Below are 27,850 nucleotides of genomic sequence, written 5' to 3' on the forward strand. Positions count from 1 at the left end.
TTTACACATATGGGTGTGGTGTGTGTTGTGTGTGTGTGTTTCATAAGACTAGAAAAAATGTATACCATGTATAACGTGATCTATTAACAGTGGTTATACCTGGATGGAATGATTAAAGTTAAATTGCTGTATTTCCTATTTACCTTGCTCACTGTGCTCTGTTTTTACTGCCCTGAGCATGCTCGACTATTTTGTTTAAAGGAAAAGTTATTCTCAATGAAATTACTGAATTTTGAAGGGAGTAGAGTCATACACAATTGACTATAAAGTGAGGCATATATATGTGCTAAAGTTATGGAATGGGGACATGTGAGTAATTCATTAAACTCCTGTCCTTCTATTCAGGGATAAGCTTTAGAAAGGTGAGCAGGGTGACCTAGAGGAATGGGAACACCTTGGGCGACATGAATTGATGCCTGCTTAAAGAGTTAAGGCATCTATCTCATCCCCCCACAGAGCAAAGAGAACAAAGCTGTTACTGTACTATTAATTAGAATTCAGCTTTGCATAGTCTGTGGTTACAAACTTCAGTGAAATTGGTGCAGGATCCTATTCTCAAAGGGTTACAAAGCACATATTGTTGTCAAAGTAATTCTAGTACAGAAAGATGGCATCCTTGGAATAAAGATTAAATACATTTTATATGGAGCAAACCACATTAGACAATGTCATAGTTTTAAATGTTAAAGAGCAATGAACATTTCCAGGAGTTTTGTCAGCTTTTTTACTTAAAAATAAATGCCTTTATTTCCCATAAATGCAAAACAACATATTTTAACAGTTTATCTGGTGGGAAAAAATTGAACTGAAATATAACATTGTTAACTGTGATGGTTCCCCATTAATGGATAGGTAACCATGAATACATTTCTATAAACCAAACATCATATCTTATCACCTTCTCCCCAGGTGCTTGGCACAGTGCCTGACACATAATAGGCACTCACCAAAAGTATGCATACTTGATAGAGCTGGAAAATGTGCTTACCTGGACATCTCCAGTTTGTGCTTGCTGTTGAGTGGAATGGCATGATGGAAAGAATAATGGACGGAGAGACAAGTGACTTGAGTTCTAATCCCAGCTCTTCTATTAACTCAGTGTATGACTTCTCTTTGTGGCTCCATTTACCCATTTGCTAAAAAGGGGATTGGACTAGATTAACTCCAATGGGAGTTTGTTTCATATTTAAGTACCTAAGGTTCTAAGGGGTCCCTCAGGGGTTTTTTCCTTTCTCTCCCTATTGCCCGAGCTCATGTATTTATTAATGTATTCCACAGATGCTTACTGAATGTCTTCTGTGTGTTAGGCATTGTGCTGTGTCATACAGAATAGGCCTGCAAACAAGGCACACACAGTCATTGGCCTTGGGGTCCCTTCCTCCAGTGAGAGAGTTGTGTGCCCTTCTACTCAACAGATTACATTTTGAAAATTTTTATTCATTTTTGAAAGTATGATCTTATAATAATGGGATATTATTCTTATTGGGGGGGGTCGTTTGTCATCATAGAGCTCTCTTTGATAAGATAATTTAATTCAGAAAGCTTAAACTCATAATTTATATTTCCTTTTTAATTGTTTGGACCAGAACAGTGACAGATTTAGTATTTTCTAGCTTTTTGGTGACATAGTGAGTATACTTCACATTACAATGTAGATGTGTGTTTAAAATGCAGTTTATAAATTATATTTTTATAAACTGTCATATTTTCATTGTACCAGAGCAAACTGATGATTAGAAGTAATATTTCAGTGACATAATGAGGGCATATTGTTGTGTAATTATGACCCAACCTACATATACTTTTCTATTACTTTAAGATTTTTCTTAATGCAAAGCATCTCTATACTTTAATAAAATAAATTATACTAAAATAATCATAGGCATAGTTTGGCACAGCATAGATCTTTTTATTACTTTGACCTATTAGATGATGTACTAAAATATTCCATCTAGTTTTACTTCAGAAACATCCTGCTTTCTCAGGGTAAGTCAGAATAAGCTGGTCATGCTGCTGTAACAAAAAAACCCCAAAACTCCCAGAGGCTTGAAACCGTATAGGTTTTCTTCTTGCTCATACTGCATATTCACCTTGGATATGGATGAGCTAGACTGATCATAATCCTTCTGAGATCCAAGGTGACAGTAGCCACCTCAAATATTTTCATAAGACGTGCAAGGGGACAAAGAGAGCTCTGGAGGGTCTCACGCTGGCAATAAATTATTTGGCTACATCCAGTTGCATATCATTGGTCAGAATTAGTCACATGCTCCGTCATCTCCCAAGGGGGCCAGGAAGTGTTATCCTACCATCTGCCTGAAAGGAAGACAGCTGGGATATTTGATGAGTAACAGCAATTACTACCATACATGGTGTAAAAGACTTGTTTTCAGGCATTAGCTCTCTTAATTGGCTTGGGAATCAATTAACTGTTGGTTATCCTAGACACTTGTTTAGTTGAGAAACTATTTTTTAAAAATATCAAAGTACCATCTTTCTTGAAAATATCTACTGCATTATATATATTGCTGAAATTTCATCAGCATCTTCAAATTTTAGATTTATGACATTTGCTATGGTGTATATTTCTAAATCTTGCCCATGGACATTAATCAGCTTATTACTATGATTCTCAAAAGCATTAAAAAAGAAAAACTTTAGGTTATGGTAGAGGTTTTATTTCTTTAATGCTTCTTTTACCTTTTGTGTTTTCATTAGACCCTTTCCGTGTTTTGCTTTGCATTGCTATTTCAGTATTATCCTTTGACAGCACTCTACTAATGCTTGCTCATTTTCCATTCTAATGCAGTTCTGAGCCACAGTACATAGGAATTTGTCAGAAAACCATTTTATTTATTTGTTTTATTTATTTTTGGCTGTGTGGGGTCCTCGTTGCTGCGCGCAGCCTCCCTCAGTAGCAGCGAGTGGGGGCTGCTCTTCGCTGCGGTGCGCGGGCCTCTCACCGCGGTGGCCTCTCCCGTTGTGGAGCACGGGCTCTAGGCGCACGGGCTTCAATAGTTGTGGCACATGGGCTTAGCCGCTCCGCGGCATGTGGGATCTTCCCGGACCAGGGCTTGAACCCGTGTCCTCTGCGTTGGCAGGCAGGCTCCCAACCACTGCGCCACCAGGGAAGCCCAGAAAACCATTTTAGACTCACAATGCTTCTGAATATCAATCCGGAAGGTTCATTTTACTATTCAGCTTTCTTAGGTAAAATAGTAAACAGTGTATTAATGGCTTTTACTTTACATCCTCAAACTAATGCATTTTTATATGCATTACCAATTTTATTCATTTTTTTCATTTATTTACTTATTCAACAAATTTTTATTGCACTCCTAGTGTAGCAGGCACTCAAACTGATTTAATTATATGACTATTACTAAGAATTTCTGAGGAATCACAGGTAATTTTCTAAGTTAGTTACACTTTAAGAGTTGTAAAGATTCTATTCTTTTATATGAAACTGGCAATAGAAGCTTAACAATGGAACATGCACTCTGAAACACATGTCCAGAGGCAGGGGTAGATTACATTCTTTCCTGTGATCCTTTGCAGAAGAGTGATATACGCATTTGGAAGATTATTGACTGGAGGTACTGGTATGATATGTTGCCATTAAATATTCTGGAATACATACTTTATTCACTTAATTAGCCAAAAGTAACTATAGGTCTACAGTATGCCTTATTTACTCTTTGGTAGAAACTTAGAATATAAAGATCATTACAACGTAAACCATATTCTCATGTAGTTCACAGAAAACTGGGGGAAATAGATATGTTAATGTATAATTAACAGGTGTATAATGTAATAAGTTTTATGATAAATGTACCTACCAGATACAGTGGAAGTGCCAAGAGCTTGTGGAAAAGCAACCTGGAGGTGTTGGTGAGATCTAACAAGAGTGACGTAATCAGGTGACATAATGGGGTCTTGAGTGTAATTCACTGAGCAGGAGAGGAGGGAGAAGAACACTGCAACCATAGCAAGTGACATGAGTTATTAAATGCATGGACGTGTGAAAACATGCACAGCCCAAGGGCTGTGTACGTGGGTTTGGGGAGTGTTGGCAGGAGATGAGGCTGAAAGAAAGCCCTGAGCCAGACAGAACAGGGTCTTGGCTTGGGTTTGCCTCAGAAGAATATATTACTTTTTCAGGATAAAAAAAGAGAGGCATTAACTAAAGGGATTGTTGAAACTTACAAAGCAAGAGGATGACACAGTCAGGTTGATATATTTAGGAAGATAAGTAATCGTAGTGGGGGATGGAGAGGGAGAAGAAACTAGAAATAGACTGGGAGGCACACAAAACTTAAGTCTTGTTTTCATCAGCTTAATTCTCCAGCGACTAGCTTCTAGGCAATTGAGATAGGTGACTAATTCTTGTACTGTAACTTATAATATTATGACTGTGTGCTTTGAAAATGGCAGCTGGTCCTTTAATAACTTGACTGCTTTTTCTACATAAGACATCTCTATTAAATTTTCTTTCAAGTACCAATACACTTGTTAGAAAGCAGCATACGTGTTAACAGCAGTCATTGCCTTCCTCAGCTATGTAAATCTGCCTTGTACTAAGTACTGATTTAGACATTTCTATTAATAGATAGTAATAGGTATACTGGGGAGATTTCTCAGCGAATTATTTCATGAAGAGCCTCATGTGACTTAAATGCAAGAACCCATCAGTGAATAAAGGAAAGATGTCACATATGTAACCATCAGTAGTTTGAAGAATGATACATAGTCGAAGTGAAATGAAAGTGCTGAGAATGATATTTATTTCAACTATTTCAAAAGTAGAATATGATAGTCCCTTACAGTGTTTAGAGAGGTTGCTGTTATCAGCAGTATTAGCTATTTTTGACAAATCAAGAATAAAGACGAGGGAGAATGATTAGTGCCAAAACTGACTAATTCTAAATAATTATCTCTAGAATGCCTAAGTAGGTGTTTTGCTATAATCTTATATAACAATATATAATTTGAGAGATTTCAGAAATGAACATCATTATTAATGAAACAAAGTAGGTCATGATCTATTCTTCCTTTGGACTTTCAAATGCCATGTCTTGTATCTTATGAATATAAAAGCCATTATCTGTGTTACCAAGAAATATCCACTATTGTTGTGTCTCCCTGTTATGATATCATACTGTTCTTTCCAGCCAGAATGGGTAGAGACTATGGTATAAAAAAACTTTGTTAAAATGTTATTACTGTATATTTGTTGGATTTTCTTTTTCTTTTAAACTGATATATTTGATTTTTAAGTTTCTAAGCATTTAGATCCTTTGCACTTTCACATACAGGTGTGTTTTGATGCTTACATTTTGTGGTCAGATGGCCAATTGTTTTACAAATCAGCTTGCCATTTAGATGGTCAGTCTCCCAAAAAGCTAAGAGGTTATTCCTTCAAGTGGTCTGCTGGGTGTGTTTGTATAGTTCCCTAGAGGACCATATTATGCTATGTTACACAGAAGATTCTTTTGTCATTTGGATTATGTGTTTACAGATCTTGATATCTCAGGAAATCCATGAGATCAAAGTCCTTTTGAGTCTTAGGGTTTTTTTTTCTTCTTCCTAGAATACTTTCTAGGTCTCGATTGTTTGGGAAGAGGTGTGATAAAGCTGAATATTTTTCTGAAGAAGGGATAGTTTGTAATCTCCTAGATCAATCTTTCTGGGATCAAAGTAACTTAGGCCAAAGAATGATGATACTTTTCAATTGGTGAGTGTGGAATTGGATGAGACAGAGTCAACCTGAAGGTCTGTGAAATTTACCAAAAAGTAGTGGGAGTGGAAGATCAGATATAAGGGATTACATCCTATTTGATATACTCCAACTTGCTGTTTCTGCCTATTTCTGGACAGTATTTTCATTTTTCCCCTTATTTAGATGCAGTTATACTATAACTAATTAGTCTTACCTTTGCAGTGAAGAGAGGAGAAGATAACCCACTCTATTGTTTTTAGCTTCTCTAGGACCAAACGTTTACTGAATGCCTATTTTGTGGCATAAAGTTGATTGTGACAAACGGTTGCCCTAGAGAATTTCTAGTCTAGTGAATATTTTGTCTTGTACATTCTTTTGATTGCATTTAGGTAAAATTCTAGGAGCAAAGTGTTCTTTTGGCTGAAAATCTATCCCTTCTGTTTTTATCAGGAAACCCCAGGGCTAGCCAGCTTTGAGCATTAGCTAATTGACAATATTGGAAAAAATATCAGCTCCAGAACCAAGTCCCTTTTCTCATTGCTTGGAAACCACACAGAATTATTCCTTAATATAGTTCCATTTCCACAGAACTAAACTGAAGGTGAATGGATGACAAAGAAATGCTTTAATTCATAGATAATTATGAATGAATGTAGGTTTACTTATATAGGTATTCAAACTCAGTGACTATTTTATGTTTATCTGTAATAGATATTATAAAATAATAAATATATACTATATTTTATAGAGTAATTGATTATTAGAGAAGACACTCTAGTTGGAGAAAGAACTTTGGAGTGAGACAGCCAAGTTTGAATCAAGCCTTCAGGAATTACCAGGTTTCAGCTTCGAACCTTACCTTTCAGAACGTTTCTTTATGTGTACAATGGGAGATAAAAATATGTATCGTGCAAAGTTGTTTTAGTATCTGCAAAGCTACTAGAACACAGTGGACACTTCACAATTGGTAGCTATTTGCCTTTTGTTGTTAACTTATTTTTAAATGAATATTGAAATGCTATTATGGGCAAAAGATTGCAGGAAGATATGGGAGGAACGCAAAGAGAAACAAAATAAAATCTGTGTCTTTGAAGGAGATTTCTACAGTTTGGATGGGGAGATAGACACATTCGTACATCAAATAATTCTGAAACAATCCAAATATAATACATGCAGAACAATGCAAAACCTTTATAGGGCAGAAATGTAGTTCTGAAATAATTTTTATGTCACAAGGGTGGAAATTCTATATTGTCATTGGCCTCTCTCCCAATCTGTATTTAGAAATCTCCTCCCTGGATGAAGCTGTAATAGAATACTTTGTTTTTTGAAGGAAGACTTTATTTTTTAGAGTAGTTTCAGGTTTACAAAAAAATCGAGAGAGAGGTACAAAGATTTCTCATACATCCACTGCCCCACACATAAATAGCCTCCCTCAGCATCAGTATCATTCACCAGAATGGTACATTTTTTTACCAAGGATGAACCTGCATTGACATTCATCATCACTCCCCAAAAGTCTATGGTTTACCTTAGGATTCACTCTTGGGGTTGTACATTCTGTGGGTTTGGACCTCTGTATAATGACATATATCCATACATATATACAGAAAATACTCTGTATAGTACCATACAGAGTATTTATACTGCCCTAAAAATCTGTGCTCTGCTTAATAATCTCTCCCACCCACTCCACCTCTGGCAACCACTGATCTTTTTATTATCTTGATAGTTTTGCCATTTCCAGAATGTTATATAGTTGGAATCACACAGTATATAGCCTTTTCAGGTTGGCTTCTTTCACTTAGTAATATATATTTGAGGTTCCAATAAAATACTTTTAATGAAGTCAAAGATGTTCTTGAGAATCATTATCAATAACTAGTGTTATCAATAACTGGTCCAACTGCAATAATAGGGCTGTGCTTGTTATTATCATGAATTGCTTCAACTCAACTCTGTATTATCTCCAGTAGGCCCCCAATCTCTGAAACTATATCTTTAAGCTGGCTCCTTATGTAGGAAGTCCTCAGATGTAGATGTAGTATGCCTACTCAGATGTAGGCATAATTAGAGGTACTCAGAGTTGATCACTGCGCTGCTTGGGTGCTTCAGTGTAGTGGGTGCCTTATCCCTGACCCATGGCAGACCTTACTGATTTTTTTTTTTTTAATTTTTGGCCTCACTGCGGGGCATGTGGGATCTTAGTTCCCTGACTAGGGATCAAACCTGCACCCCCTGCATTGGAAGGTGGAGTCTTAACCCCTGGATCGCCGGGGAAGTCTTCAGACCTTACTAATTGATCACGGCATTCTTTCCCATTGAATGCAGCCTCACAACCTGGCCTCCACATTTCAGGCAGTCACAACAAACTGATTTGATTTGACACCTGTGATAACACCTGTGTGTCATCCTGACCTAAGCATTTCTTAGGAGTTTGAGAATGTCCCTGCTCACTCTCTTAAATGAAGGCAAATTTCTCTAGCCCAGTAAATCTGTAAATCTGTATTTAGGAAACTTGACCTATTATTCATTTCTGCATTTTTCCCCTTTTGATCTCATTATATGCTTGAATTCCATGAGATCAACTCTGAAAACATCATGGAATATCATGGTTCACAAACATTGGTGTGCATCATAATCTTCTGAAGACTGGTTACAGCACGTTGCAGGTCTCACCATCAGGGTTTCCGATTCGGTGTAGCAATCTTTAACAACAGGTCCAAAACACTCTTTAGGAAATACAACCACAAGAGGAAATATAACCTGGTGATGCAGGTTTACGCAACCACACTTGGAGAACCACTGGTGTAGTGAAAAGAACACAGAATTACAGACAGAAAAGCCCTGGGGCATCATTACTAGTGCTCTGACTTTGAATGTTTCCTAACCTATCTAGGCCTCAAATGTTTATCTATGAAATTTTCTATGTAATAAAACCTGTATCATGGAATTATGTTAAGCATTACATGAAATGATATTTCAAGCACTTAGTGGAAATAATCCCTCAACAAATGTTTATTCTCTCTGTGTACTTTTTTTGTACTTTGTAATCGAAAAAAAATCAGGTTGAGCATGTTTTTGGATACTGTAGAGAAACAGAGACAGAGACAGTCATGTATTGTTCTTGCTGTTTCTTCTAAGAAATATTACAGATTCTAATCTTCACAAACTCATTCTATGGTATTTTAAAGATAGCTTCTCTTTGCTTTGAAAATCTTGCCTTAGGCCCTGAGGAGAAAGTTTTACTTTATTTAAATTTAGGAAAGTGGACAAATGGTAACTTAGTAGGGAACTGTGTATAAAAAACCAAGGAGCCACACTGAGGCTGGAATTTCCCTATTTACAGGGAATACTTAAAAATGAATGTGATTATGTCTGTTACACTTTTTAGATCCTCCAAGGGAGTGTACTATCTAAATATATGTACCAGATTGCATTGCAAGTGCAATGCCATTTACATTTTAAATTATAATTTGTTAATTTACATGAATTACCCTGCAAAATACTTGGTATGAACATTTACATCTTACAGGCGAGGAACTGAGAAACAGAAAGTTTGAAGGAATTGCCCAGTGATGATGAGGAAACTGGCTTATTTTAGATCTCAAAGCACAGACTCCTGATAAATAATTCATTCACTTAGGTCATTCTCCTATTTGATTGCTCTTCAGTTTACCAGGGGTTTAATTTGTTTCCAATAAGTATTTTCACATACAGATTTTGTAAACATAGATTGCTATATTTTTGTGCTTAGTAATCTTAATAAAAAACATCAAGATTACTCTTTAGGAAATATAATGCTATCTATGGCAAAATAGTTCTTAATTTTCATGCAGTGCTTCTGGACGGTATAAATGATAGCCTAGAATGGAAAGGAGGATTACTATGCTTACCATAAATCTCCTTGACAACAAGCTCAATGTTTTGAATACTGAATCATTTAGAACTTTATGCAGATTTAAGGGTCTTTCACGTTAGCATCTCAATTTTTTATATATATCTGGGTTTTTCATAGGTAATTTTCAAAATCACATTAAACATTATCCGTATATGTTTTTGTCATTAACTCAGTTATATTTGCACTGTTTCCCTAATTTTTGTCATCATCATCATCACCACATTTCTCCAATATTTATTGAGCTGTGAAAAACTGAAAATCAAGTTCAAGAAACATTTTGATTAGTTTACCATAGTGAAGCTCCTTATTGGAACTCCACTCCAGAACAAAGGAGCGATTCACACATCTTGGGTCTTCCCACCTAAGGGACACGTATTTCTGCTTGCGTAGTTATCATCCCCCCAAATGCTTGTTTCTCATTTTGAAATGAAAAGAAAGCCCTCTCAGCATATAGTGTTCTGTACAGATTGCCTTCTTGCCTTTGGCGGAGCTCCTGTTTCTCCTGTGAATCATGCCTCCACACACACAGTGTTACCATTGTGCTATCTGAATCCTGCTGGGTGGTGGTGGCAGAGCTACTTCACTGGGAAGGTCACAAGTTCATGTCTGCTTTTCCTTCTGTCTAGCAAGAAGTGCTCCAGCTAAGCAATAGATAATTGCAGTATTCCTCTGCATATTGAAGGTTAGACTTTCAGTGGTGTCCTAGTAGTGGTGGCTAAAAGGCCATTAGAAGTGGTGAATTCAAGACAAGTCTTAATCCTCGCCTTTGCTCTGTTGTTCTGAACATGTCTTTCAGCATCCTTTGTAGTGGCCTTATGAATGAATTTGCTTAAGGAACCTGACTGAGGTGACTGAGAAGGAGACAGATGGTGCTTAATTGGAGCACAGAGTAAATGCTCTTGCTGTTTAACTAAGTGACCTTTGTTTATTAAGTAGACAAGTATTAAACGCTTATTATATGTCAGGCACTATTTTGAGTGCCGGCATCAGTGTGGAAAGTAAAACTAAAGGAATCTGTCCTCATGGGACTTTTATTATAGTGGGAATGACAGACAATAACAAAGTCAAGAGAGCGATAGTTGCTGTTTAGCGAAGAAACTGAGTAAGGTGAGAGGAAGGATGGGGTTCTTTACAGAGGATAACTAGGGAAGACCGCTCTCAGGAGAGGATGTGTGAACAGGTCCCTGAAGGAAATAGAGACGGAACCATAGAAAGCTCTAGAGAAAGAGCTTTCCAAGCAGAGGTAAAAGCAAATAGCCTCTCAGGCGAGTGTGTGTAGGCATGTGACGAGCCACGTGTAAACAGCGTTTATATGAAATAGGGATGTTTTGTTAATAAAGAGCATACACATATGTATAAAAGACATTAAAAAATATTACATCAAGAAAAAGAGCCATTGCCATTTTAAGGATGTGGTATAAGGAAGGCATAAAATAACGTTTTCTGTTATAGATCTTTTTCCCAGTGGGGCCATCACAGGGTTAAAATGGTATATTTCACACATAATGTACTGTAACTGCTTTTTTAACAACTGAAAATGTACAGAAAATGCTGTTTTGACTGTCTATCTTTAGTCTTCAGCTGTTGCTGTCACGATTCAGAAATTTGGATCCCTGCTTTAAAAGGCACACTTCCTTAGCTGTAAAAAATAATCTGATGGAATCTACAGCCGTAATCATAGGCTGTGATTTTAGAATACAAATCACCTGCTATAAAGGGGGTAGGGCATTTCTTTCCTTTTCATTTATGTTCTCAATATGCCTTACTTTGAGTTTGTTTATATTCTCATGATGTTGAAATTTTCTTTGGCTTCTGTGCTTGACAAGTGGTGCCCATTAATTTTAGTGGATACTGTACCAACTGAGTCCCAAAATGTGTCTGGAAATCCAGAAAACTGAACCAAGAAATGGTGATAGGCGCAGACTGGAAGGAGGAATTAAAGAATTCCTAGATTTTATTTTGGCAGCTGGTGTGAAGCGACACCTTCGAGGATCTTCTAAAAGTGGACCTGCTTTCCAAAAAAAGAGAAAAATTAGAAGAGATTAAACAAAAGCAGTATCATTAAGAATTTGGTCTCCCACTTCTAAAATTTCTAAATTACCAAAAATAAGATGAAAATATTGGTTATGGCTAATGTAGCACAAATGAAATGGTTTAAAATCTGCGTGTAGAATTTGCAAAACCAGTATAGATTTCATACCAAAACGCTGTTTGAAGTCATCTCAGCCAAGAGAATGAAGTTTCTAACCTGGGAGTCCCCAGAATGTAACTCTTGGGAGTGTCTTAGAAGCTAAAACAGGCTAGAAATAGAATCATAGGAGGATAGTTCTAGCTTTAATATTTAAGATCATAAAGAAAGGGAGGAATATAAGACAAAATTTTCTAGTTTTTAACTACACAGGAAGGTCAAACAAATTCTCATTTTGACTTGCAATGAATGAACACGCTAAGGTATGTTAAGCCAATATCTTCTCTTTCAAAACTGACTTAAAACTGATAAAGGTTCATTCAGACAAAATTATTTTAAAAAATAACTCATTAGTGAAATTTATGGCTGCCTGGGTGAAACTAATCGTTTTTGTTACATATTCAAATTATTTTGTATTATATTGAAATATGACATTTATAGAGAAGCAGATCTAGTTTCAGGATATAACATAATTGGAGCTAACAGGTTTTTATACAGTTGATGATCTTTAGGGCATATCCTTATGCTTCTTTCTCATTTTTCCTTTGCAATGCTGTATAGTGGATTAAAGCATGAGTTTTGAGTTTGGTGACTTTGGGTACGAATCCTTACTGACTGGGTGATCTTGGGTAATTCATCCTATGTTTCTTTAATTCAGTTTCTTTATCTGTAAGGGGTATATTATATATTTCAAAGGGGTTTTGTGAGGTTTAAATGTGAAAATAATGTGTGCAAAAGTGCCTAATACATAATCCGCCCTCAATAAATGCTAGTGATGTCTTATTCTTCACCTTGCTCTCTCTTTCCCCTTCTACCTCCCACTTGAGAGAGACCTGGAAAAGATCTTTTTCTCACAGCCCTCAGAAGGAACCAACTCTGCCAACACCTTGATTTTGGACTTCTAGCCTCTAAAACTTTGAGACAATAAATTTATGTTGTTTAACCATTCAGCCTGCGATACTTTCCTACAGCAGCCCTGACAAACTAATAGAGATTTTGGTACCAGAGAATGGGATGCTGCGGTAACAAGTACTTAAAATATGGAAGTGGCTTTGGAATTGAGTTGTGGATAGAGACTGGAAGAGACACTCGATGGAGGGAGGGAGACGCAAGAGGGAGGAGATATGGGTATATATGTATATGTATAGCTGATTCACTTTGTTATACATCAGAAACTAACACACCATTGTAAAGCAATTATACTCCAATAAAGTTGTTAAAAAAAAAAAAAGAAAAAGCCTAGATTGCCTTGAGGAGACTTGGTAGAAATTTGAATGTTAAAAGTACTTCTGTTGAGCAGATGGCAATGAGGAACATGTTCTTGGACACTGGAGGAAGGCGATCCTTGCTATAAAGCGGCAAAGAACTTGGCTGAAATGTGTTCTCATTTTTTTTGGATGGGAAGTAGAAATTATGAGTGATGAACTTGGGTTTGTAGCTGAGGAGGTTTCTAAGCAAAGTTTTGAAGGCACGACTTGGTTTCTTTTTTTTTTTTTGCTAATACTAAAACGCAAGAGTAGAGAGATAAATTGAAAAAGGAATTGTTAAACAAAAAGTAACCAGGACTTGAAGACTTGGAAAATTCTCAGCCTATTCCTATTGCAAAAAAATGAGAAAATATGTTCTAGAGAGAACATCAAGGGTGTAACTGGACTACTGTTTGCCAAGAAAATTAGGCATGTGACTCATGGATCCAATCAACTATCTTAGCAAAAGTCAGGAATAGAGATGTGGTTATGCAGGAAAGATCTGTTGGGGACTCCTGTCTGATAGTTTGGACTCCCATGAATTGCTCAGGAGGCCAACAAGATTTTTGAGAAATTTATATCAAAGGAAACATTGCCAGCTTTGACTGAAGGATAGACAGGATAAAATGAAGGAAGGCTCTCAGACTTCTGGGATACCATGGGCAGGAAACAGGCTGATATCTATCCAGCTGCAAACATGTGTCATCCTTCAAGGAAAGTGAAGACTGACCTTGAAGGCAATTCAGAGGCCAGCAGCTGTCCCCGACACCACAGGCCCACAGGACACAAGCCCCTGAATGTTGGGCAGCCTCCTCCTCAGTTTCAGAAGGTGGGGCCACCTTCTTAGTTTCCGAGAATGGAGCTACCTCCTTGGTTTCAGAGGGCAGAGCCCTCACTGCTCAGGGCTAAGTGGGTGGGACCACCACCCTGGTGAGCCCAGAGGATAGAGCATTGAGCCAAAGAGGATTATTATCAAGCCTCAAATTCTAATGGAATTTGTCCTAGTAGGTTTCAGACTTGATTGGGACCCTTTTCTTCCTTAAAATTTATCCCTTTTGGAGTGGGAATATCTATCCTATGTCTGTCCCATCATTGTTGTGGTCTGATTTTATAGGTTCACAGATAGAGAGGAACTTTGCTCCATGATGAATCTTCCCTTAAGTTTTACACATAACTGATTTGGATGGTTTAAATGATTTTGGACTTAGAGTTGATGACAGAATAAAGACTTTTGGAGACATTAAAATGGGTGAGTGTATTTTGCGTGTGAGGACATGAATTTTGAAGAGTCAGAGGGTGGAATGTTATGGGTTGAAATGTATCCCCCGAATTCCTATGTTGAAGTCCTAAATCCCATTACCTTAGAATGTGACCTTATTTGGAGATAGGATTGAAGAGAGGTAGATGTCCATGCAGTAACATACACAAATACAAACAAATACAAACAAACAAAAAAGTCTCATTTTAAGGTAACTTGATCACCTTTACAGAGGTAATCAAGTTAAAATGAGGTCATTAAGGTGGACTGTAATCCAGTAGTACTGGTGTTCCTATAAAAAGGGAAAATCTGGACACCAAGACATACATAAAGTGGAGATGATGTGAGGAGATATAAGGAGAAAATGGCTATCTACAAGCCAAGGAGAGTGGCCTAGAAGAGATCTTTCCTTCACAGCCCTCAGAAGACACTGACCCTGCCGACATCTTGACTTTGGGCTTCTGGCCTTCAGAACTGTAAGATAATAAATTTCTGTTGTTTAAACCACCCAGTCTGTGGTACTTCGTTATGGCAGCCCTAGCAAACTCATTAATATACCTCTCACAAAGTTTCAGTCTAAGTGTTATAAAAAAAAATCTAATATGTATTTCATAAGAAAAAGTTGAAGGAGTTGTAGTTATTTAGGAGGGAAAATAAATGTGTTAGAGGATACATCTTTGAAGGGTATTCAGTTGATTTATTCATTGTAATTCGAGGTGACAGAACTAAAATCAATAGGAGGACATTATTGAGAGTCAGACTTTGGTTCAATAGAAAGAAAAACTACTTGCCAGTTATTATTAAAATGGGACAGAAATCGCCTGTGTCCCAGTTGGAATTCACGGAGAGTTGAAACAAGAGGGTTTCTGTTTGTTTGTATTTGTTGGTGTGTATCACTGCATGGACATCTACCTCTCTTCAATATTAAAAAAAGCATAGGCTGAGTTAGGAGCAAGGAATAGGCACTGACAGGGTAAACTAAGGGGAAAAAACTTTCTGAAACTCTGTACAAAGAATGCGTCCATATTTCGTCTTGTAGGACAGTCAGGATAAGAATAATCCACTGTGAGACAAGGAGGACTCCAAGTACAGAGCGAAACAGAAGAGAACCTGGTTTTGACCTCCTTTAAAAGGAGATCAGGTGAATGAGGAGGCAAATTAGTTTTGAATATTGATTAGAATTAGGCTGTGATAGTTGTGCCATTAGACTTTAAGTACCATGAGGGCAGGCATACGTCTAGCTTATTCATTGAACTTTTCCTCAGACTAGCACAGTGCTTGACTCATAGCTGACATTTAACTAACACCAGTAAATGAATAGATAACTGTTGATTCATATTCCTGGGTTTTTAAACATTTGTTTAGCATGCACAAAACACTTTCTACACTACCAAATGTAAAATAGACAGCTAGTGGGAAGCAGCCGCATAGCACAGGGAGATCAGCTAGGTGCTTTGTGACCACCTAGAGGGGTGGGATAGGGAGGGTGGGAGGGAGGGAGACACAGGAGGGAAGAGATATGGGGATAGATGTATATGTATAGCTGATTCACTTTGTTATACAGCAGAAACAAACACACAATTGTAAAGCAATTATAGTCCAATAAAGATGTTTAAAAAAAAGGTAAATTTTAATTTAAAAAAAGTAACAGTAAAAAAAAACAAAACACTTTCTAGTTGTGTGCAAGAGGTTTAGATAAAGAAGCTAACACATAAAAAAATATATTCAGAGAAAACTCTAATTCAAAAAGGTACATGCACTCCAGTGTTCATAGCAGCACTGTTTACAATAGCCAAGACATGGAAGCAACCTAAATGTCCAGTGACAGATGAATAAAGATAATGTGGTACACACACACACACACACACACACACACACACATACACACACACACTGGAATACTACTCAGCCATAAAAAAGAATGAAATAATGCCGTTTGCAGCAACATGGATAGACCTAGAGATTATCATACTAAGTGAAGTAAGTCAGACAGAAAAAGACAAATATATGATATCACTTATTTGTGGAATCTAAAAAATATGATAAAAATGAACTTGCTTACAAAACAGAAACTGACTCAGACATATAAAACAAACTTATGGTTACCAAAGGGGATTGGAGGGGGAGATAAATTAGGAGTTTGGGATTAAAATATACACACTACTATGTTTAAAATAGATAAACAACAAGGGCCTACTGTATAGCACAGGGATATACTCAATATCTTGTAATAACCTATACTGAAATAAACAAACAAAAACAAACAAACAAAAAATAAATTATGGCCTTTACTCTCTAAGAGCATAAAATATTTTGTGTGGCACATACATACAAGAAAGGAATTGTAAGTCTGATGCTGAAGCTTTCTCAGAAAGTGTACTATCATGCCAGTGATGACTTACTATTATATGTATAGAAAAAAAGATTCTTCAAATGCAAAATAAATTTAAAAAGTTAATTAAAATAATTTAAAAACTGATTAAGGCAGATAAAATTAAAATTGCATGGAGCTTTTTAGAATTGTGATTGTGTTAGATTATGTTAGTAACAAGTGTGCAAATTTCAAGCAATAACCCAGGCTTACCAAGGAAAATAGGCAATCATATTCTTAGCACATAGTACCTACTCAGTAAGTGTATCTTTGAAGAGTGTATGAATTAGTAGAAATAATAGAGAGAAGTAAAGAGAAGGAGCAAAAAGATCAGGTTTCTTTAAGAGGTATTCATGGTGCCACAGCTGGCAGTGGGGAAAGAAGATACAGATTGAGAGGCTAGGAGATGCAGAATGGGAGTCACCTAGAGTCCATTTCTAGAAGGGGTTCTTTCAATAGCCACAAAAAGCATGAAACCTTCTGCTGTGCCTTGATGATAAGTTACTGCCCTCCGCCCCGCCCCACCGCCTTGCCCCAGTGGTGGCATGGAGGACTAATCACTGCAAGAGTGAGCTTTGAATATGGGCCAAGCTGCAAGCCCCAAGAAGCAAAGAAACAGCAAAGTCAAGAATGTAAACATTGGGGGCTTTGGAAAGAGCACTGATTAATTAAAAGTGTTATAAACTATAAAATCAATTTGAAAATTTCAGATTTTGTAACTAATGTTACTGCTTGTACTACTGCTGATTTGTGGGTTCCACATCAACAGATTTAATCAACCACAGGTTGAAAATATTTGGAAAAAAATCAGAAAGTTACAGAAAGCAAAACTTGAATTTGCTGCATGCTACCAACGATTTACACTATTTACGCAGCATCTACATTGTATTTAAAACTATTTACGTAGTATTTACATTGTACTAAGTATCATAAGTAATCTAGAGATGATTTAAAGTATACAGGAGGATGTACATAGGTTATATGCAAATACTACAGCATTTTATATAAGGGACTTGAACATCTGCCGATTTTGGTATTGTGTGGGGTCCTGGAACCAATCCCCTGTGCATACTGAGGGACGACTGTGTTCTATTAAAGGTTCTTGTTCCAGGCGAGTTGGGAGTAATCACATTCCATTTTGTTTCAACCACTGAATACAGCTTTAAATCCTGGATAAAATGCGTGGATTTTTATTTGAGAACTCTGAAAAGTAAATACTATTTGAGAACTCTGAAAAGTAAATACTAGTGGGCAGATTGGGGAAGAATACGCAATTGTTAAAAAAGAAACAACCTAACTAAAAAATGGGCAAGAATCTTGAACAGATACATTACCAAAAAGGATATATTGATGGCAGATAAGCACACAAAAAGATAATCACATTAACCATTAGGGAGATATAAAGTAAAATCAGCATGAGATACCACTACACATCTATTAGAATGGCTAAAATAAAAAATAATGAAAAGAGGTGCTGGTGAGTCTGTGGAGCAACTGAGAACGCTCATAGAGTGCTGATGGAAATGCAAAATGAAGCAACCATTCTGGAAAACAGATTGACATTTTGTTGTAAAGATGAATGCACACTTTCGCATGAGCCTGCAATCCTACTCCTGGGTATTTACAATAGGGGAAGGACAGCATATATTTATAGAAAGACCTATACATGGACGTTTATAACAGGTCTATTCGTAATTGTCCCAAACTGGAAACAGCTCAGTGTTCTTCTATGGATGAACAAACTGTGGTAGCTCCATACAGCAGAATACTATTTGGCAGTAAAAAGGAATAAGCTATTAATAAATGTAACAAAATTATAGTGATGGAGAGTAGATTAGGGCTTGCCATCTTTTAGGAGTGGAGGAGAATATGACTATAAAGGTACAGCACAAGAGAGATTTTGGGGGGTGACAGAACTGTTCTGTATCTTGATTGTAGTAGTGGTTACATGAAGCTATACATGTGTTAAATTTCATAGAACAGTGCACCAAAAATGTTAATCATATTGTATGATACATTTTAAAATAAAGCAAAGGAAATAAAAGAGTAGCCAAGGGAACTTTACAAAATATATATATATATATATATATATATATATTTGTGTGTGTGTGTGTGTGTGTGTGTGTCACGCGGGCCTCTCACTGTTGTGGCCTCTCCCATTGCGGAGTACAGGCTCTGGATGCGCAGGCTCAGCGGCCATGGCTCACAGGCCCAGCCGCTCCACGACATGTGGGATCCTCCCGGACCGGGGCACGAACCCGTGTCCCCTGCATTGGCAGGCGGACTCGCAACCACTGTGCCACCAGGGAAGCCCCCAAAATATATATTTTATTTAAAAGTGTTTGCTACAAAGCTCAGCATGCTTATATAAATATGTCTCCAGTCTTGAATTTTACATATGCTAATATTACAGTGTTAATGATATGAAATATTTATATGAAATTAAATTTGAGTTAATTCTTAACACTAGTCACTCTTGGTAGATAAAATTCTGTTTTCTTAATTTTGAGTCAAAAAGCCATCATTATTAATGTTACTGAATTTAAAAAATTTAATATGAATAGATTTAAAATTAACAAAATGTGTAATAAGTAAACAAATCTTGAAATTAAGTGAGCCAATCTTGATCTAACCCACTATTCTGGAAATATTTTCCATATTGATATGTATTCTGTACCCTTTTTAGACTCATGCAATTAAAATATTAATTTAGGAAAATTTTGTTTAGCTTGCAAATGTATACTTAAACAGAAAATGGATCCCTGAAAATTATTCTCTTTTTAAGAGCAGTGGAATGAATTTGACTTAATTTTCATGTGTGCTGTACTCTTTCTATGATCTCTGTAGTATCATAATTAATTGGTCTTACAGAGATAATTATTTACATTTAAAATTTTAAACTGTAGATTAATACTATACCATTTTTTCTTACATGTTTCATAGAAGACTGCTGACAGGGTGGAAAGTAACAAAAAGATGAAAGCTCATTTTAGAGAAAGAGGTTTTCCCAAATGTGCCTTTGTACTTAACATATATGTCCCTAATATCGTATTCATTTGAAATCACCCTTTAAGGTAATTTGCTGACAGGCTAGTATTATCTTTGGGAACTGGAGTACCCTCTTTTGATGCAGATTTTAAAACACCAAGGGAAGAGTTTCTCTCCTTGCATATAGGTATCTGACTCATCCTTGCTAATATATCTTGATGTTAACAATGACCTGAGAAACAAAGAGAGGAGCTCCCTTAGTTTTTTTTTGTCTCTGCAGTCTCCCTTCATAGAATGTGCCTTGTGAAAGAAGCACCTAATTACTCTGCCAAAACCAGAAAGCAGTATGAAGAGAGGGCATAGCAAGTCTGTCCTGCCTGTATACCACCAAATGAACAGAGATTGCAATGCATAGGTATTCTGCTTTTGCATTGCAGTGAGGATATTAATATAATAATGATGATAATGATCATAATAATTTTTTAAAGAACAAAGAAATGCTAGTTAAAATGGCAAAACATAGCCAAATGGCTATGATTTAGGAAGTTCATTTTGAAATCCTGTGTAAGATCAAGTATAAGAAGTTAGGATATTGACTGGACTAGCTTTCAGGACAGAAAGAAAGATCTGAGACTAACAGGAGAACATGATTTGGGGCAGTACCTTAATTTTCTATTCATATTTTCCATCAATAAATACTAATCAATCAAGATGCAATCTCAGGCTCTGGAGATACAAAGATAAGTAAAATATTGATAGCTTAGGTCCTTAGAGAGCTCATAGGTTAGTTCAGGAGACAAATGAAAATATGTACTATGGTATACTATGAAACATTCTGAGAGATGAATCCAGTGTTTGTGGAGTACATTAGGCCATTGTGTGGGCTTCTGCTTTTACTCTGAGTGTAATGTGGAGCTACTGGAGGGTTTTTGTTTCTTGAATAGGATAATCTCTGAGAACTTTATGATACCATGCTCAAGCATTTAGAGTACAGGCTTCCCACTTCCTCTCTAGGATTCAGGTGACACTGAAGGTGGTTAAGGCTAAAACTGATCTTTCTGGAACATCAGTTTACTAATGATGAGTAATTAATTGTATCATATGGATAAAAGTGAAGCCTTCATATCATCGTATAAAAATAACACGCCAGATAACTTCAGACTCAAAGCATTTAGTACTTGTGAACATATACTTCTAGTGACATGACTAGACCACCCTAGGAGCCTGCATTCCCTCTGCTGTCTCATTAGGTATCTTCTGTTATAAAAAGCTTGGTGTAGGGTCAACTCCTTAAATGCTATGCAATTTTGTGTCTTGATATTCTCATTGGAAAATGGGCAAAATAACGTGCATTCGGTCTACAAAATTTAGTGAGTATCCACTCTGTACCAAACTCTGTTCCATGTTCTAGAAGTGAACAAGACTCAATGAACAAGACTCAACCCAGCGGCCATGGCTCACGGGCCCAGCCGCTCTGCGGCATGTGGGGTCTTCCTGGACCTGGGCACGAACCCGTGTCCCCTGCATCAGCAGGCAGACTCTCAACCACTGCTCCACCAGGGAAGCCCAGTCTGGTTATCTTTTAAGTTTTGTATTTCAATTAGCTGTCTTTGGTATTCCTAAATGTTATTTAGAGTAGGTAGAATTAACCGACTTTACATATTTTTGAGAATTCTAATTCTTAGGATGATTCTCAAAATTTCTTTAACTGGGACATTGGCTGTCATAGTAGGCAAAGAGAGAATAATATGAAGTGTCACATAATGTCACGTAAGTTGACAGTAAGAATTAGAAAGTAATTATAATAGTACCGCTATGCTGCTTTAGGTAAGTTTATGTCAACATTTCCTTATCTGAATCCCAGTTCACATACTAAATCTGGGTGGTGAAATTTGCCATAATTTTGAGAGCCATTATTTTTAAAAAGCCCTAAAATGCTTATTGTGTTTTGGCAGCCTTAAAAAGTGAATAAGACTTCAAATTGCTATTTCATTTTTTTGCAAATAAGTCACTCTGAATATTGGCAGGTTCACATATTCTCACATTCCAGTTTTATATCCCATTATTGTTGGAAGAAAGTCCTAGCTTTGTTTTCATAATGCAGTAAATAATAGATAGCTTTAACTATATTTTCTCTCATGACATTACTAACAATTTATTCTCAAATAGAGCAGTTAAAATATCTTCAAATATATAAAGTGCGTGTGCTAGGGCTTTGCTGGACAAAATGACTATGTTGACCTCTCTTATCGTATAACGTAAGAACATTCAACTGGGAATCAGAAGGCCTTGGTTTTAGCTTTTGCTCTAATGTCAACTACAAACAGGACTTTGGACAAGTCACCGAAGTTCTCTATGTCTGTTTCCTTGTCTTTAAAATCAGGAGCCAAACAAGGTGATTACTGGGATTCACTCAAACTTTAAAATTCCATGACTTTGCCTTTGTTCATAATATATTTTAGGGTACTGTTGCAATACTTATATCCTTCCAAGGCAGTACCTGTAAACTTGGAGTTTAAATCCTTCCTATTAAGTTTAAACCATTTCCCCCAAGGGCTAGAGTGGGGTTTATTTTTTCCTATACACAGGTCATTGTCTGCTCTTATTCAGCCCTTTAGATATTCAGCCAGAGTATATGACATATGTAAATGATTTTATAAAGGTGGAAGTTCTCACGCCTTAGAGGAAAAAATGAATTTCTTGCTTTTTCACTGAAGTCTTACTGTGAATCATTCCTGAACTGTCACTCACATTGACTAGCCCCAGTTCTGTTTTGCCAAATTTGTGTGAGATCAGGCTGGCCCTAGTAGTAGACATTGCAGGTACAGAATTTCACAGCATCTGTACACTTCGAGCACTAAAATATTCTTTTTACTTCTTTTAAAGTGTAGAAGCTGCATGCCAGTATATTTCTAAATGATATTTCAGGTTACAATGATCTGATTTGGAACTTGAGACATTTTTTTGGACTCCCCTGCCCATATGTCTCACTGGCATGCCCTTGTGAACCAAGTACACACGCACTAGCAAGTAAAGATACCCACACACAGACACTGTTGTGTACATCTACCTGCACGTGCATGCGTGCACACACGCATGCATGATGCTTGACTTTGGACCCTGCAAGTGTGACGGGGAGCATTCATCTCTCCTGGTTGTTACCTCCATTTCCATTCTAGGGAACTTTGACTTTCAGAAGTGACTTTACATCTAACAGAGAGTGGCTGCTGTGGGCACCTCAGGGACAATGAAGTTAAGCAGAAGAATGAGGGCAATTTTTATTGGATTAAAGATTAGTCTTTAAATTCCTTAGGGGAATGAACCAAATCTAATGTTTTCCAGTTAGCTGACACTTTCTATAGGGATGTGGTTTTGGATCTTTTGGAGGGGAGAGGGAAAAAAAAAAACTTCAGCAAATCAGCTCTTTCATTCAGGAATGGAATTTGGGGGGGCTGTTTTAGCTAGACTTTTTGACAATCCCTGATTTAATGTTTTCACTGATGATGAGCGTGGCTTCACAAATGTGAAAATCTGGGCAATGGAGGGTGTTGTTGAGGGGGAAACAGAGTGCAGTTGTTTAAATAGTCCTGGGCCAATAAGCATTTGGTAGGTGGAGTTACTGTTGTGTGCATTACAGAGAAAGATAATTCTGAATGAAGACTTTAAACATCGCACGTGCTGGATGGGCTCTGGTTCTGCTCTTTGTGCAAACAAAAATAGGTGACTGGGCTTTGCTTACTATCCATTAGTGGATGCAGCATGTTTGAAAAGATTTTTTTAAAAAATACATGCAAAGGATTTATCAGAAGCCCTCATGAATATTTCATGAGTTGATATATTCAGCTGAATGAATTCAGCGAGTGTCAGTGTGTAGCTTGCAGACAGACCTCATCCACAAGGAGGCTACTGACATAGGAAGCACTTTGGCGCATTTTCAGAGGCAAAGCCAGGCTGATAAAGCTCCTTGTGACAGGCTGACTTGCCATTCTTCGATTATGCAGTTCTTGCTCTAAGCAGCTCCTACACTGGAGCCACAGCTTCCTAAATTAAACTGAGAACAGTTTGCAGACTTACCAGCCTCCTAACCTGCAGCTGTGTCTCTGCTATGTTTGAGGTTTTTGTTTTGGATGGTGAAAGCCAGCACTCCATATAAGACATGACAGCAAAAGATTCTTCAAAAGAACTTACTGCTTTTGAATCTGAGGTTTACATAAAGACTTTCAAGGAGCAAATGCACTTAGAACTTGAGCTTCCGAGACTACCGGGAAACAGACCTACATCTCCTAAAATTTCTCCACGCAGTTCGCCAAGGAACTCACCATGCTTTTTCAGAAAGTTGCTGGTGAATAAAAGCATTCGGCAGCGTCGTCGCTTCACTGTGGCTCATACGTGGTAAGATGGGACTTGGAGGTGTCTGGAGTGCTTTTCGTTAGCAACAGTGATTTAGAAATGTAGCAAATAGGACATTTGAATTTTGTTCATAATACAGAACACGTGTGAGATGAATGGCGAGCAGGTCAGCTGAAGAATACATAGTCCTCTGTGCGTTAATATCACTGTGCCACTAGCTGTTTCCAGATAAAATGAGCCTCTCACTGTAGAGAGTCTTTAAAATTACTGCTTTAAAAAAAAACACCTAGCTAATTCTAGGGCAACCGAGTATTGAAGGAGTTATAAAAATTCAGTTTTTTTGTTTAATCTCTGTTGAGGTGATTGCTGACTTTTTTGTGTGTGTCTTGCGGTTGTTGTTGATGATGTTTTTTAATAGTATATTTTTGGTACAGGGATAAGTGATTCAATCTTAGTTTGGATTCATTTCTTGAGACAATGTATAAAGTCAAACTTAATTTACAGCATTGCCATTTTTTGTAGTATGTAAACTAGTGGTTTTGATTTATCGCCTCTATCTTTACAGTACTTAAGGCAAGGGAAAACTAAGTTCCCACTTCTGAAATTACATGGTTAATTAATTTTATTTATGATTCAAATTGCTATTATCTTTAAGAAATTCTTGTTGTAAAGAAGTGACATAAAATTTATAGATAATAATAAATAAATTCCCAATTTACTTGGGAATGCCCAAGTAAATTCCAGAACCCTCTGTAAAAACTGTATTGAGGCTGCCACCTTTAATATATATGTTATGTACAAGAGAGTAGCTTCCTTAAACCAGTATAATAACCGAATACAGGGAAAAGCACAAAAGAAATTTTAAAACTTTGGTAGGCCTTTTCAGATTTCTTTGAAGGTTATATTTTCTTTCAGATTAATATACCTTTCAAAATTGGGTACCTATAATTTTTATTTACCAGGGACCATAGCAGTGCAGGGAGCTATTACCTCTTAAAGACATTTCTAGCACAGGGATTTTGACTGCATACTAGATTGCCAACCAACATTATAAACTGAGGATATCTGGTTTTCAGAAATTAATATTTACTTGAATTCTGTATTTTTATTCGTCTGAAATGTTTGTCTGCCTAATCTACTGCACAGTATATTGGCAAATTCAAGTTACCCCTGGAAATATGTAGCTTGCCTTTGATGGACACCACATGTTAAAGCCGGTACACATACTTTACCTAGCTAAAAATGATATGGTTATTTTTGTTTTCTGACAATGCACTGTTGTTCACATAATTGCTTTATTGGGGAACATTTTTTGGTCATCTTTTTGATGAGTTAAATCTTATTATTTAATTGTAATCTCATATTTGTAGAGTCCACGTGGTTAGTTTTTCAACACCTACCAGTGGTAGCATTTAATAAATAGAAGGTTTATATATAAGTATGTAGTGATTTGAGGAAGTCTTCTGTCTCATGATTTACCCCACCCCTAATGTGTGTGTATTTTCACATAGTTTGCTAAGTAGTGTAACTGAATAGGAGAAGATATATAGGTATATTGTTAATTAGTTCTCATAAAAGGAATAAAGGTGAGAAAACTTATACTTAGATAATAGACTCATATGTTTTACTAGTTGGGTTAATAATTTGACAAGAAGGATACTTAATTTTAAATAACTGATTTTCAGATAGTGGTAAATCTTCATAAAACCTTGGTAATATTTCCTTATTGTAGAGTTCCTGAATATAATAACATGACCTTTCTTTTATTTAGAATAGATTTTTGATGTGCTAGGAAGGTAGAGCTATAAATACTGAATTTTTTCTTTTCAAAAGAACCCAAATTTTAAAATGACTAAAGAGCCAATTTCACCCCTGCATTATACAAGTTTTCTTGCAGCACATTACACAAAGAACAATTAAATGGTATTTGAGGTAACTTATGCTATTAAAGTGATCTTTTTCTAGCTAAGTTAAAAAAAATTTTCTGCAAATTGCTAAAAAACAAAACACATGACTTTAGTATGATGTACCATAATATAGGTTTAAAGAATCCACTAACCACCAAACTTATAAAATAACTTTAATTATGACCATGATTCATTTTCACCCGTTTTTACCTACCAACTCACACATTCTTCTTCTTCTGTTTCTTAGAAAAGTTGTATCACAGTTTGTTTTAACTCCTAAGTCTATATTTATATTTATTTCTGTTGTTTTATCTGAGTGCATGTTTAATATTTTTCAAATTTATTTTCATGAAACATTCAATGAAAATTTCTTTTCATAAAATACACACATATGTATTTGAATGACTTTTTCACTAATCCTAAAAATTATGTGCTCCTGTTTTTAAGCATCATATGTAATTTACACGAGGAAATAAGAGCATAAGTACTTTATTTTTGCCTCTTTGTCATGATGAAATGTAACCATTCTTTCACGATCAACAATTGGTATTTTCCAAACCTTGCATTTAAGTTAGAAATTCCAAGATATGCACTTAGAAGTCTCCAAAAACATGTTATTACTTTACAGTAGATATCTTTTAAGAAGACTGGATTGTTTTGATTCCAGCATTGAAATTAAAGTAATTTTCATGATGAAGCTAAACAATGCAGAGGATGCAGTTTATATCTAAACCCACTGAACATTTTTTTTTTTATCTTCAGTTATTTGTAGATTTCATATGTTGGTCAGATGAATGTGTAGTTCTGGTTTTGAAAACCCAAGTTATGATGAAGTGTGGATTAATGGTAGAAGATTTAAGAAACACTTGTGAAATACTGACTCTGGGATTATTTTTAAAATATCTGACAAATAGTAAATATTCAATGTGTTGTCGCTAATCAGAGTATTTACGCAATCCTAAATCTGGAAGGAATTTGGGTGATTATCTCATTGCTTCCTTTTACCCTTGGGCAGGACCACAATTGCTCCATCTTTGACATATGGGAATCTGGCCTATTTTTAAGACTCTGGAGAAAGCAGTTCTATAACCTCACTTAGTACACAGTCTTACTACTTCATAGTCCAGGTATTGAATTATATATGTATTATATATATATATATATATATATATATATATATATATATATATATATATATATGTAATTTTTGGGGTCTTCAATGGATATAAAGAAAAAATTTATAAGAACTTGCATGAAAATAAAGATCATTATTAACCAGTCCCAGGATTTTTTTTTCACTCATCATGTATAATTGAGCACTGCTGTGAGCAAGAAAAGTAAAAAATGCTGATACGATCAGCATGGATTCCAACATCTACTATATTTTAGGTTCTTTACTAGAATATTCACATGTATTATCTCATTTAAGTTTCATTTGGGGGATAAGAATACTCTAAATTTGTGTTCTTTTCAATGTTGCTTGCTGCAGATATAAAAATGTTCTGAATTGCTTTAGCTTCTTCCAAGTATTTCTACTCCATTAATGATTATTTTGACTCTGTACCATTATCCCAAATTTCTAATTTCTTCTTTGAATTCTGAAACCAAGAAGTGGACACCAAACTCCACGTTAGCTGAAATGAGACAATATAGATAAAAAACATATCCTACACTGCAAAGTGTCAGTGGAATGTTGAGTTTTGATGAGTGGGGAAATTAATGCCAGAGTCCTTAAGGTCGACATATTATTGATCCCTAGCCCCAAATGAGGGGTGATGACTCCTGAGACATAACCTTATCTTCCTTGTCTTATGGGGCCTGCTTGTTCTTGACTGGAACTTACCACATGGTGTTCAGCCTTGTCAACCTTCTCTCCTTTGCTCACGTTCCAACCTCAGTCATCAGTTGTCCTCCATTATCA

General features: G+C 36.4%; 1 protein-coding gene across 2 annotated transcripts in view; it reads left to right on the forward strand.

Moving 5' to 3' along the window:
* Window positions 1–27,850, forward strand: part of PDE4B (phosphodiesterase 4B) — a 481,867-nt gene that overhangs the window by 59,771 nt on the left and 394,246 nt on the right. The window contains exon 1 of one of the 2 annotated variants that reach the window (XM_060023425.1): window positions 23,820–24,064. The exons of the other annotated variant lie outside the window; for it this stretch is intronic. Within the exon in view, the coding sequence (XP_059879408.1) occupies window positions 23,829–24,064 (236 nt within the window). The 5' untranslated portion in view covers window positions 23,820–23,828. Of the gene's footprint in view, window positions 1–23,819; window positions 24,065–27,850 lie in introns of those variants that run through there. 2 annotated transcript variants of the gene reach the window in all.

This window comes from Delphinus delphis, chromosome 1, assembly GCF_949987515.2.
Source record: "Delphinus delphis chromosome 1, mDelDel1.2, whole genome shotgun sequence".
Classification (NCBI taxonomy): domain Eukaryota; kingdom Metazoa; phylum Chordata; class Mammalia; order Artiodactyla; family Delphinidae; genus Delphinus; species Delphinus delphis.